The sequence below is a fragment of the Pelophylax lessonae genome, assembly GCF_965119305.1.
Source record: "Pelophylax lessonae genome assembly, chromosome: 5".
NCBI classification, from domain to species: Eukaryota; Metazoa; Chordata; class Amphibia; order Anura; family Ranidae; genus Pelophylax; species Pelophylax lessonae.
Window position 1 is genome coordinate 121,992,788 of NC_138772.1, and position 14,530 is coordinate 122,007,317.

The window sequence follows — 14,530 nt, forward strand, 5'->3', positions numbered from 1 at the left end:
CATACCAGAAACTAAGGAGGGACCCTGCGCAGCATTTTAGAAAGGATATTGCTGGATAGGGCAGTTATAGCAGGATTTTTTTCATCAGAAGAGAGGGATATGTTTATACCAGATTTTCCAGTTATGCCCGTTTTCCATAATCTTATTAAAATTCATAAGGGGTTGGAGTCCCTAACTGGAAGGTCCATTGTTGCAGGTATAGGGTGTCTTAATGAACATCTGGGTTTATGGGTAGATCACCAATTACAACCCTTGGTATCTGATTTGCCAAGCTTTCTCAGAGATACAAAGCAGCTATTAAGTAGACTAGATACATTGGAATGGAGTTATGAATACAAATAGATTACCTGTGACGTTATTTATTTAGTCTTTATTCCTCCATTCCACATGATCTGGATTTACAGGCAGTATATTTTTTTCTGAGAAGGTCAGAGAAATATTCTTTAGTTCTTCAAGAATTTATATTGTTGAGTTTAGAATATTTACTAACTCACAATTTTTTCATGTTTGATGATGTGTTTTATGTCCAGAAGTGCGGAGCCTCCATTGGAGCGCGGTTTTCTCCCTCCCTAGCCAACCTAGGGACCATGGGGTGGTGGGAGACATTGCGCATTTATGGACCTGACAGTCCTCGTCATGTTGATACTGTTCATAGTATCTGGTGATGTTACTAGTCTAGAAGAGTGGTTACAGTTTATGAATGAGAATTATTTGAATCTTCACTTCACGGGATGTATGGATTCCAGAACAATTGAATTTCTAGATGTCAGACTAACAGGTGGGAATGGAAAAATAGTCTCTAGTCTTTTTAGAAAGCCGTCTGCAGGTAATACTCTCTTGAGAGCAGACTCTAGTTATCCTAAACACACCATAAGGGGAATACCTGTGGGTCAGTTTCTTAGGCTGGGGCGTGTTTGTAGCAGGGATACGGATTTTGAGGAAGAAGTAACACATATGACACAGAGGTTCAAAGAGAGAGGATATCCTGTTAACAACGGTAATAGGGTCATTAAGATTGCAGAAAATGCCCCATGGGACAATTTATTATTGGACAGAAGTAGATCTGTCAAAAAATATAAAAACAAAAGTAATTATAAACAGAGAGGTAATTATAGTGAAGGGTCTTGCGTATTACGGGTCCCAGTATTTTCTACTCCATATAGTGTAGAATATGATAAAATCAGGAAAATAGTCCTCAAATATCTTCCAGTATTGTGTAATGATTCTATTTATGACCAAATTATATCTAGGGGGATTAGGATGGTTTCCCGCAGGGCACCTGCTTTAAGCAGTGTTTTATCCCCTAGTTTATATACTAGTTGCTAAACAGAATACACATTGGCTGCATTTCAAGGGTACCTTCAAATGTGGCTTAACCACTTGCCTACAGGGCACTTTCACCCCCTTCCTGCCCAGGCCAATTTTCAGCTTTCAGCGCTCTCACACTTTGAATGACAATTGCACGGTCATGCTATACTGCACCCATATGAAATTTGTATAATTTTTTTCACACAAATAGAGCTTTCTTTTGGTGGTATTTAATCACCTCTGGGTTTTTTATTTCTTACAAAAAAAAAAAAAAAAAAGACAGAAAATTTTGAAAAAAAAAAAAGTTTTTCTTATTTTCTGTGAGTAAATTTTGAAAATAAATACATTTTTCTCCTTCACTGATGTGCTCTGATGAGGCGGCACTAATGGGCACTGATAGGCTGCACTGATAGGCACTGATGAGGTGGCACTTATGGGCACTAATGAGGTAGCACTGATGAGCACTGATAGGTGGCACTGATAGGCGGCACTGATGAGCACTGATATGCGGCACTGATGAGCACTGATATGCGGCACTGATGGGCACTGAGAGGCGGAACTGCTGGGCACTGAGAGGTGGCACTGCTGGGCACTGAGAGGCGGCACTGACGGGCGGCACTGATGGGCACTGAGAGGCGGCAGTGGTGGGCGGCACTGATGGGCACTGAGAGGCAGCACTGATGGACACTGATGGGTGGCACTGATGGACACTGACAGGAGGCACTGATGAGCACTGATGGGCAGCACTGATGGGCAGCACTATCAGTGCCCACACTCATATGTTTACATTTGAGATCATCTCTCATTGGACGTTCCGATCACGTGGCAAATGGTGCTGTGATTGGCCATTCACCAGATCTGTGATTGGCTGTGTCCAAGGGACACGGCCGACACAGATTTTCCCCGATGCGCGCTCGCGGGAGCGCGCAGGGAGCCTGTTACTGGGAGGCCGTATAAAGACGGCCTCCCGGAAATTAGAGCTCGCGCTGTAGCCGTTTTTAGGCTATAGCGTGGGCGGGAGGTGGTTAAGGGGATGTTCTTACTGTCCACACATTCTAAGAGGTGACACAATACGTTCAACATCCACAGGCAGAATCTTTAAAATTGTGTCATTTATGAACTGTAATACTAAATACCGTGTTTCCCTGAAAAGAAGACCTACCCTGAAAATAAGACCTACTGTTATTTTTGGGGAGGGCTGCAATATAAGCCCTACCCCGAAAATAAGCCCTAGTTTAGTGTTTGTAAAATCCTAGAATCCATTTTATTACCGTTTTATATAATGACCATTGTGTTTCCGTAATCTAATAGTGTGAAATACCTTCGGTGCAGCGCCGCTTGGCTGATCTCCCGCTCTTCTCTCCTTCTCGCTTCCATGACCCCCAGCTGTCAATGGGGGGGGGAAGAGAAGGATGAGCAGTGGGAGATCAGCTGAGCGCCGAGCGGCGCTGTACTGAAGGTATTTCCCACTATTATAATATAATGCTCAGCGCTTCTGTGACCCGCTCTGAGGGCAGGGGCTGAGATCTCCTACTGACAGCTATGAGAAGAGGAGAGCAGAGTGGGAGATTAGCTGAGCGCCGCTGTACCGAAGGTATTTCACACTATTAGATTACAGAAACACACTGGACATTATATAAAACAGTAATAAAGTGGATTCTAGGATTTTACAAACACTTGTACTAGGTTCACACAGGGGATTCCTGACAGGTAGGGAGGGAGATAAGACCTACCCCGAAAATAAGCCCTACTGTGTCTTTTGGTGCCACAATTATTATAAAACCTGGGCTTATTTTCGGGGAAACACAGTATTTTGTTTATGTCATCACATGCAACTTCAAATCCAATATGTGGGACGTACAACATGCAGACTAAGATCATCTCTATGACATAGAGAAGGAGCATTCTACCAATGTGGCTACACATTGGAACGAGTGCCATTCTGGGAATGTTTCCAGCCTTGTTATTCATGGATTGGAGAATATTTCATTACCTATTAGAAGGGGTGATGAGTTCAGGATGCTATGCAAAAGAGAAGTATTCTCTTTTAATGAATTTTCATAATATAATAGTTCCTTTTCCCTCCCCTATTCATGTTTACCTCTATATAAAATCTTTATGGGTTTTAGAAATCCTTCCTTGTCACCTATATATAATATCTTCATGGGTTTTAGAAATCCTTCTGTAGGATGTAATAGTATATAGCTATGTACAGTATATAGCATGTTGTATATTTGTTTAATATTTACTATTTGATTGTCTGAGAGGGTTTTGTCTGCCACTAGTGAGGTTCGGTAACTGTGCGTTTATATATGTACATTATTTCAATATTTCCCTATCTTTTTCAATGATAGTGATATCAGTATACCATGCTATATATGTTCCAGGAGTATTTCATATAAGTCAGTTTTATGCATACTTGTTGTGGTCTAAAAGGTAGATATTGTATATACCAATTATTATGACCTTACTACCACAATGGGTATTTGAGAATTTCGATTTTGTGAATTGTCTACTTATATGGATGTTTATTTACAATTATATTTATTTTCATTAAATTCTTTACTATTGCACATTTTTGTAACAGTTTTTTTTCATTATATTCATTATATTTCTTTCATTTTTATTATTTTGTATTTTCATATACCTATATGGATGATGTATTGGGTGGGGGGGGGGGGGGACAGGCTCATAATAACTTCCCTTTGGATATTTAGGGCTTGTCTCTTGTATAATTTCATCACCCGTATTTGTATTCATTCCCCATACGTGGTTGTGAGCGGGATTTTTGCAAATTGATTAGCCAGTAAATCAATTGATTTGTGGTACATTTCATGCATATATATACCCATCCCTTTATATGTGATGTTTGTCAGCTATGAATAACCACTTCTGGACTGGAAGATTTTCCACCTTAATGACCAGGCCATTTTTTGCGATTCGGCACTGCGTTATTTTAACGGACAATTGTGCAGTCATGCAAAGCTATACCCTAATAAAATTTATGTCCTTTTTTTTACCACAAATAGAGCTTTCTTTTGGTGGTATTTGATCACCTGTGCGATTTTTATTTTTTGCGCTATAAACAAAAAAAAAAAAAACAACAATTTTGAAAAAAAGTAACTATATTTTTACATTTTGCTATATAACATTCCCAATAAAAAAAAAAAAAAAAAAAAATATATGATATTTTCATTATTTAGGCCAATTTGTATTCAGCTACATATTTTTAGTAAAAGAAAATCCTAATAAGCGTATATTGATTGGTTTGTGCAAAAGTTAATCGTGTCTACAAACAAGGGGAAAGATTTATGTAATTTTTATTTATTTATATTTACTAGTAATGGCTGCGATCTGAGATTTTTAGCAGGACTGCAATATTTTTTACACTTTTGGGGGGGACCAGTAACATTACTACAGTAATCAGTAAAATGCCCTGTTACTTTAGTAATGACACTGGCAGGAAAGGGGCTAACACCAGGGGTGATCAAAGGGATTAATGTGAGCCTAGGGGGTGATTTCTAACTGTGAGGGGTATGGGCTTGTAGAATCAACACAGGGACCTTTGCTTCTAAATAGGAGAAACACAGGACCCCCGTGATGATTCCAGAGAGAACAACAGTCTGTTGTGTTTACATCAGCAGACCGCCATTCTCTCTCCACATGGAGCGATCGTGGGTGCCCCCAGGAGCTTTCCCGCAAGCTCTATCAATTAAATATTCACTCTGATTTCTCAAGTCTTTGAATAAGGACTTCTGGGAAGCTGTTGATTCCAATAAGCTTATACAAGGATATCACAAAACTTGCAAACTTACCATTAACAAAGTCTGGAGGGAGACTCAGCTAAAGCACTTTCACAGAGCATTCCTGCTCTTCAGGATAGATAAATCTGTTGCTTGACTGTCTATCTGCCCCTGGGATGAGGTTGTTTGTTTTATCTGCGTAATTACAGATCTCAAGATTGGTAAAGACCCTTTACTATGTCTCTTTGGGTACGACAAGCAGGAATCCATGGATGTTACTAACAAACCTAAGCCTCTCCCCAGTGAATACACCTACGCTTTCTTATAGCTCGCAGGGCAATACTTTGATTTTGGACCTCTTCAACGCCTACATCCCTTTCACTTGTCAGTAGGGATCTCAAATCTTTGCTCTAACTCAAAAAATTAGACACTATTATACAGGATTATGGGCCTACAAAATGCTTTTTTTCCCAATGGAAGTCCTTTATAGAAAGTTCCTTCTCTACATCAGAAATTATTTCACTAATGACATGTTTCTAATATACGACATTTTATGCGATGATGAACTTGACTAATTCTTTGGGAAGACTCAAGATTTAAACGTTCTCTCCAAACAACCAGCTTTCCTCATCCTACTCAGTACTCACGTGCCGACAGACAGATCTAAGTCTCCTAGGAATTTATGGTTGATCCGGTACTTTGGCATTACTTGTTTTTGGCTGGTTAGCTGACATTAACATGTCTTACTCACTGGCGTTATTGTTGTTATTCTCTGCCACAAAATCTACTTGAGTTATTAGAGGGAGTTTTAGCCACGCTTCCACACCGATAGGTTTACTTATCCCCTTCTCTCCCCTTCTTCACTATCCCCCTCCCCACTCCCCCATTTGTGGTATATAGAATTGAACCTTGTTATTTAGATGTTAAGATGTTATTATTTTTGGCAAAGTTTGAATTTGCTGAGGAACATAGCATGTGGCTCGGATCTGGCCTTATTTTTTCTTATCAACAAGTCGATTATACCGCTTTGTATTGCTTTGTCTGGACAGTAAAAATGTAAACAACAAAAAAAAAAGAAACACAACTTTACCCTATTTTCTAAGTTAAGTGAACACTTTACATCTGATCAATGTTACAGTTTAAGTGAAGAATTCTCTGTTTATCACAGCGCCCAATGAGCATTATCCTTAAATTGTCATTAAACCCACATCATTAAAAATTATCAATAAGTGATGTATTACATGCTATTCATACTCACTCAGTCACTAAGGGATTTGTTTTCTGTATTCTGAAAAAAATCTAGTTGATCCTGCTATTCTCTGTCTCCCCCTCCTGTCCATGTCTCCACTGTAGTTATTGATTTTACAGAGCAGTGTTGGCAGTGAGCTCACATGCTCAGATTTCAGTGTATTTTTTACCTTAAGCATTTCTTCCCTATCGCATCTGAGAAGTCCATGTGACTATAGAGTTACACATGTGGGTGTATACACAGTAGTAAATTACAGCCCACCCCCTCACTCCTCCTCCATGCCCACTAACCAGCTAAACACATTGGGGGTGAGATATTACATACGATTAATGGAGACTTCACCTCCCTCTTATTCTAAGACACAGGCTGAAGGGGGTGACACAGCCTGTGACTGAAAATAATCCACCCACATCATGTTATGGTTAAAAAAATAATAAAGATTAGATTTCAAATATATATTTGTATGATTTAAAACTGTTTATTGATATTAATTCTTTTTACTTACTGAACATGTGACCAGCAGCAGAGGAACAGAAGCTCCTCATGCCACTTGTTCCCTTCAAACAGGCTGGGAAAGAGATAAGTCAAGTGACAGTTGTATATGGATTAGGAAAAAGATACTAAGATTTTTTTAAATTAAAATAAAATACAGTGCCATCATCCACATACAGAAAGAGAAGGGATACTGTAAGTTAAACAGTGTGTACTTAGTATCACTTGAAATATCTTAGGCCCCTTTAACACGGGCTTTTCAATCAGGTCCGCCTGTCAGTTTTTCAGGCGGACCTGATGGGACGCTCCATTCACGCCCATGGGACAGCGGATTTTAGTGGTGACATGTCTGCTGAAACCCGCTGCTATCCAATCCCATCCTGTTCGTTAAATCCAGATGGATGGTAACCCTATTTTCCATCTGTCTGGAGGATCGGATGAAAATGGACAGGCGGTCTGTTTTCATCTAATCTTCCCATAGAGCAGAGTGGTGCTCTGACAGGTCCGTCTCTGCACAATGAGGGCAGATGGACCAGTCATTCACCCGCTCAGCAGGGATCAGCGGATCGATCCCCCGCTGAGCAAAGTGGAGTCCGCCGGACAGAACACACATGTGAAAGGACCCTTATACTGAAGAGAGCCAATACAATTAGATGCTCATTTTGGTTATATATTAGTACTATAGCTTGAAGTTATTCCCCAGCCCAGGTGTATATATAGGGATTAGGGAGATACAGCATCTAATCATGTTCAGCGAAAGCTTCTGAGATTTACACCTGCGATGATCCTGATTGATGGTGCCAAACTTTTATGACTATCACTCTCTAGGATATTAGCAATATCCCCATCATCACAATCAATAACTGTATTCAGTAGAAGCACTTGCTTCTATGGATATATTTATGGCCAGCCTTCAATTTAGAGGACTGTCTGTAAACAAGTTTTACATTCACAATTGTTTTAGTCTGCAGATACATACATCAGGAAGCTCCATAATGAAGTTATAGGCATTGGCTTCTTTAGCTGCCCTCTCAATTTCTTCATCTGTCACATCTATTCTTCCATACATAATGTTGTTTTTAATTGTTGTTCCAAAAAGTACAGGCTCTTGGTTGACCACACCAATTAATTCTCTGTAATGTCTGATATTCAGAGACCGTATATCATGGCCATCAACCAATATCTGTAAAACAGACAAGTTAAAACACATTAGTAATACAGGGAAAACTAACGAGTGCCATTTAAATACTATTTTTTTTACCCAATATGACCCACAATATTCATAATATTCATATTATAGGAAAGAACTTCAGTCGACACACCTTCCTTTTCCTGTTGACAAATGACACATAAAACAGGAAGCGAGGGAAAATAAAAAAAACATTTAAAAGTATGTATACTTTCAAAAGTTTTTCATTGTTTTAACTAGGTATTGGTGTAGTTATATTCCCTGTGCTGTTTGTATTCCCTGTGCTGTTTGTTTGCCTTACCTTGAAATGATGGGCTCACATGTTGTGGCTGCAGTTTGTAGTGTCATGGTACATCTTTTACTACAGCTAGCCTGTCTCTGATCGCCAAAGGGACAAGAGTACTTCCTGCTTTGGGTCACAGCCCCCAATGCATGCACATCACCAATGTAGGAGTGCTAATATAATTAAACAAATATTCCAGTCGCACCGGTGAGCTCTCTGTGTCTGTGAATGCGCTGTCTGCTTGTGGCTGGTAGATCTAATGTGTAGCTAGTTCTCAACTGCAGAGCACTAGATCAGGGATTGTGGGATATATAGTTTCTTCACAGGGAGTGTCAGTTCTTAGTCTTAGACAGAGGTCATGAAGTAATCTGTGCAATGCCATGCGGCAAGCCTCATGTTTAAAACATAAACAGAAACTTCTAACATCAGAATGTTAAGATTTACTCTTCTATAGCTTAGTGTGTACAAAGTAACAACTGACTCTAGGAAACTACATTATCAATGCACATCATGTGAAAAACACAAGGTGCAGGTAGGAAGATTTATAATAACTTTACCGAAAAATAAAAAGGTAAACTAACACTAACATTTTTGCATTGATACATGTCCCCCAGGGCAGTATCCAGGCCCCATACCCTTTTGATGTCCAGAAACTTGCATTTAAGCTTTCAAAATGGAGATTTTTGATTTTTCAATTTCAGGCCCCCATAGACTTTAATAGGGTTCGTGGTTCGGGTCTGAACCTTTTCCATGTTCTGGAGCTCTGGTGCGAACCAAACCAGGGGGTTTTTGGCCCAACTGTAATCCTTAAGGGAAAAAGAGGAAAAACAGTACATTTTTCAAACCCTAGAACCACTGCACTGAGCTGCGTGGATGGAAAAAAATGTATTACCCACAGAGATCAGCGCAAAAGGGACCAGGGGGGTGGGGAGGGTGTTGAGTGTTATTTCAGCTTTTCATTTTTTCTGTAAAGGTAAACTTACACTTTACAGCTGAAATTTAGGTAGGTTTGGATCAAAGTATGCATGTGTCATGCCTGGAAGATCCGTGTAGAAGCTGGAACTCCCTGCTACTACAGCGATTGCCAGATCCCATACTGAGTGCTTAACCTGGCCATAGATGGGTTGAAATTCAGCTGGTTCAGCAGAACAGGCCAATTTTCAAACCATATATAGCTGTTTCCATTTAAGATGAGTCGATTAAACGGGAATGTTGAAAAATTTGTGTCTGATCAATGCATGCGGCCAATCGACTGCAGCCTTGATCAGTGTATTCTGGCAGCGGAGGAGTCCCACTATCAATACAATAGCGCAGCAGGAAGGAATTCCCCATTCATCTCAAATGTGTGGATGGGGGAATCCATTCATTCTTTTTTGATCAGTCAACTGGCTGATAAAACAAAACAAATATCTGGCCAGCTTTAGTGAACACAGGAGGCCACTCGCCCAGCGCACGTGCCATTCTGAGAACACTGCACATTCTCAATGGATTTAAAAGTGTTCTCTGATTAGAAGAGGTGAAAATTTTGACAACAACATTTTGCCTCTTCACCTCATCCAATCAGAGAATGCTTTGCTGTCATTGTGAAATGGAAGTGTTCTCAGAATGGAACCTGTGCCCGGCTAACGACCTTTTGTGTTCAATATGCAGTAGAGTAAAGCCCCGTACACATGAACCGATTGTCGGCCGTAAATATTCGTCCGACGACCGATCGGCCGATTGTAGGCTTGTTAGTATGATGCTTCCGACAGCCGACAGCGCATTTTCGGCCGAACAGAATCTGTCGTGCAGACTTTAAAATTGTTGTTGTCCGTCACCAGAACGGCCGATTGTTCGCCAGTCAGTACAGATTTCGGCTGACAATCAGCAGATTTGCAAGACTGGGCATGCTCAGAAAAGAAAAAAGACAAGGAAAGTTAACCATCACATGACATCACTTCTGCAGTCGGCTGTTGTTGGCCGACAAAATTCCTGTGCAGTCTTTTGCAGTTTTCAACAGACACGACAGCCCTGGACAAAAGACGGCCGATCGTTCGGCCGACGATCAGTACGTGTGTACGGGGCTTTACGTCTCCAGGACCCTAAATCTAGCAGCAATCACTGTAGAAAGTGTGCCTACTACAATATATTTCAGCTTCCATGGGGGATCTTCCAAGTGCACATGCATACTTACATTTATATAAGCTCCAAGCTGAATGACTGTAACTATGCAAAAATATGCATACCTAAACTTTGGTTTTAACACAGAGCAAATAAAACATGACTGAGATTTCAACCTTATCCTATAATTATTATTATTAAACTATCTAGGTTATATTCACATCAGATGCAGTGGGACTGCACTGGGTGGTTTTTACAGCGCAGTACCACATAAGAAGGCAATATTCCTTGTCTCCAATATGCAAAGTTCACACCACTGCAATGCCATGGTGTGCAGGCAGTGTGCGCTAAAAAACAAAAAAAGTATTACATGCAATACTTTTTTCCAACACAGTGGAGTGCAAGTTAATCCATGGCCGACCATTGAACTCAATAAAATGCCTCTGTGATATTTCAATAAAATTAAATAAAAAAGTGAACAATACGATGCACCTAGATTGGCGCCTCGACACTGCAGTAATCCTGTTGTGCTTCACTGCACACCAGCCCATGTGTTGTAATGCAGCAGCTGGTGTGATTTAGCCCTTAAAAGAAAAAGTTTTGTTTGGGCTTCAAAGACACCATGTCACTTTGTCCATAGGTGTTTCTTGCTACCACGGCTCTAAATCCACTACTTACTTTACCCATCCTTCCCTCACCCCTCTTTTTCATACAACCCATTTGTAAGCTCCATATCAGGAGGTGTCACTCTCTCACATGACAGTGTTCTGGCTTTAGTGATGTGGGAGCCTGGTGAAGAGGAGTATAAGCTGGTTGAAGGTGAGCTTGGGAAGTGGTTGTCACTTTGCCCTGAGCTGTTTAGCTTTACACTTGTTAAATTAATAGCTTGCACAAATAAGGTTTTATTTTTTGGATGAATAAAACATATTTACCTCTCCATCTTGTGGATCATACAGTCTCTGCAGAAGCTGCACCGTCGTACTTTTACCACATCCACTTAGCCCTACCAGTGCCACAGTCTGACCAGATTTCACTGTCAGATTAAATCCTTTCAGTACCTTTACAGAATAGAAATGAAAATTATCAGCATTTTCCCCTTAATTTTATGAAAACATGAGACATGTCTTTTTCATACTCTGCATCCTATTGTACAAAGTAAGAGAATGATTCTTTATTTAAAAAAAACTTTAGATTGCATGTAAGCAAGTTAGAAATAGCCAATTAGGTGCTGTCCTGGACATAAGGATATGAGTTAATACTTTCCTGGTTCTTTGACAGTAACCAGTTTTTCTCTGGGTCCAGGCCCACTGATCCTGTGTTATAAAAGTGGGACAGTGGTCTGGAGTGGAAAGATCAGGAGGGGAGCCCACGTGGGTAGAGATGGGAGCCCTTGAGAGACCTGGGACTCAATGTCATTAAGGGAAAGAGAAAAACATCCATGAGGAGCAGAAGAATGTCACTTACTACTGCCGAGATGTAAAACTCATCAGAATTGGGGTTCGCCCCAAAGACATCAGCTGCTGGAGAATGCCACTGCTGGACTCTGTATTATGGACTCTACCTTTGCATGTGTGCTGGGTCAGCACAAAGCCTGAGTTAGGGTTAGGGATGTAGGAAGGAATAATGTTTCCCCATGTTGAACTTTCTAAAGCCTTTTACACTTTTTCAAGTAAAGTTTTGAAACCTTGCTTCTGCCTGGTCTACCTGGTACCTTAGGGTAAGAACACAAAAACAGTACAAGAGTAATTCGATATAAAGACACTAAGGTTACCTAGGGTAACGGAAGTTACAAGTAGCCTGTCATTAAACGTGTGCCTGCGATAGGTGGGATAGCCTCTTGCAAGAGGGAGTTGTTGTCGGCATTCTCTCTGTGGGTGGCCCATCACCCATGGCAACGGAAGAAGATTCTCACCACAGAGGTCCATTGCCTGTGTCCAGGTACGAATGAATCAAGTGAAGTGAAGTGCATGCTTGGAGTCAGTGCTATGTGCACGGCGGGACCTCATACTGTTACTGGGAGTGAGGTAGTGGTGATGCGCTGGACAGGTGAATATGGAAAAGGCTTGGCGCATCCCTCCCAAATGCAAGTTATAGAGGAGGTGTATATTGTCACGGGGACCTGAGAGTTAAGTGGAGAACAGTTAAGGTGAAATTGTACACAGTGTATGTTTATCTCTAAACTCAGAGGCCTTGCCTTAAGGTAGATTATTCCCCCATGGCAGACTCAGCCTTGTCCCAGGGCAGTGATGAAAACAGCACAGAAGTAAAGGGTACCCCATGTGTAGTAAAGTGATCCTCTTACAGGTGCCTAGCATAGCACAGAAGAACCCACCCCAGAGTAGGCCTCTCACGTGACCCTTGCTTTGCGCACAATGAGGAGGCTTGCTATATAAAAGATTCTAATAATGGTACATACAACGTTTTGAAGAAATTACACTTGGTTGTGTGTGGCACAGCACATGTAGTTCTGGGGTCCTCCGATAAATTTCCTCAAGGATGTAATTTTAGGGGCATTATGCTACTATCTCACAGTCACGTAATAAAACATTAAACTACATTTTTAAAGATTTTGTAAAAAAATTTTATACATTGTGCTGTATATACATACCGGACTTTGTTTCTACCCTATTATCATTTTCATGGTCTCTCCTGTTCCCTTGAAACTAGTCAATGAAAGCTTGGTCACAGGAGAGCAATATAAAAGGATAGTGTGCTCATAAAAGGCTCAGAACTGTAAGGCCAAAGGGTGCTGGCATCTGTCATCATCTCAGAGCTAGGACCCTTGGAAGTATGACATTGTAAAAGAAGTTTGAAGTCCCAGGACAGCTCATGTATAAATCATATCTACATGCATCTGGTGCGCTTGGTGGTCAAATTTATATTTAATTTGAAAAGAAAGCAGTGTCTGAGTGCTAGGAAATTTTTCAAGAACTTTCAGCCAGACAGGTACATAGCAGTTGAGGGGCGGGCAATTGAGGGAAACAACCAGAAATACACAGACTTTGTACACAGACTTTGTTAATTAATTCAGTTTATGCCTATTGATTGTGGGGCGAAGTGTTTGTATTATTGATATACAATGTCATAACTATGTATTTCCCTAGGGCCCATGGGGTGGAGCTCCCTTCTGGCTCTATTATCAGTTTCATTACATTCCTGGACAGGTAGTATATACAAAATACACTGATGATGCCAGCTGCCATCAATCTGTCATGAACAAAGGATCTTTAAGCCTTATCAACTTCAGCTATGAACTGATCAGTGAGAAGATCAACATCTATTCGCCCATTTGTGAAGTCAATAATTCTCTAAAGACACATCTGGAATTTTGTTCATTCCTTTGCATGTATAGGTAGGAAGGTTGTAACTTTGTTCAATAGCTTTGTATTAGATTGCTGAAAGGCACTTCCCTTGCCTAACCCAAGGAGCCTCAATACAGCCTTATTAACAGCAGCGTACTATAGGGGCCCACGGATTGTTTTACCCGTTTTGCCAAATACATTTCTACATCTGTCTCTATCACGAAGGACAGGACAGAAATGTTCTCAAACTATGTTTAAATATAAAATAATATTATTAAAAAAAATTAAGATAAACTGCCTGATTAAATACTATTATGATAAAACATGACCAAGGAACACTTTGACTTAAACATCCCTTACCTGAACAGTCATTCTTGATGGATAGGAGAAATGCACATTTCTAAATTCTATGTTTCCTATTATATTGTCCGGTTTGTATCCTTCTTTTGAAAAGCTGTTAATTTTGGATGGCTAGAATTATAATAAGGAAAATACATTTTATCACTGAAAAGTCAGCATAAGGGGGAATTCTTTTGTGCAATAATAACTTATATAGAAGCTGCAATAAAGAATCTAAAAAAACTAAAAACAAAGAATATTTTGCACTAGACCTCTATAAAACTGCTGCAACTCAAATCCTGGATAAGGAATATATATAGAACAAAAAACAAAACGGTGCGCTGTTCCTTCAAAAATATGTGACACTCAACTGTGAATATTCTATCAAAAAACAACAGAGCAATAAAATGACATAGTGCACTGTTCCCTTAAATTGAACTTACATAGATTCAACCCTGCATGAATTATGACAAATTAGGTTGCATATAAAGGCTCAATCAAGTGCAAGTGTTAAATAACTGTGCA

At 40.2% G+C, this 14,530-nt stretch overlaps 1 protein-coding gene across 1 annotated transcript in view; it reads right to left on the bottom strand.

The window, feature by feature from the left end:
* Positions 1–14,530, bottom strand: part of LOC309555492 (ATP-binding cassette sub-family B member 5-like) — a 301,162-nt gene that overhangs the window by 47,931 nt on the left and 238,701 nt on the right. The window contains exon 25 of the mRNA XM_082257527.1: positions 7,772–7,975. Coding sequence (XP_082113653.1) covers positions 7,772–7,975 — 204 coding nt within the window. The remainder of the gene's footprint in view (positions 1–7,771; positions 7,976–14,530) is intronic.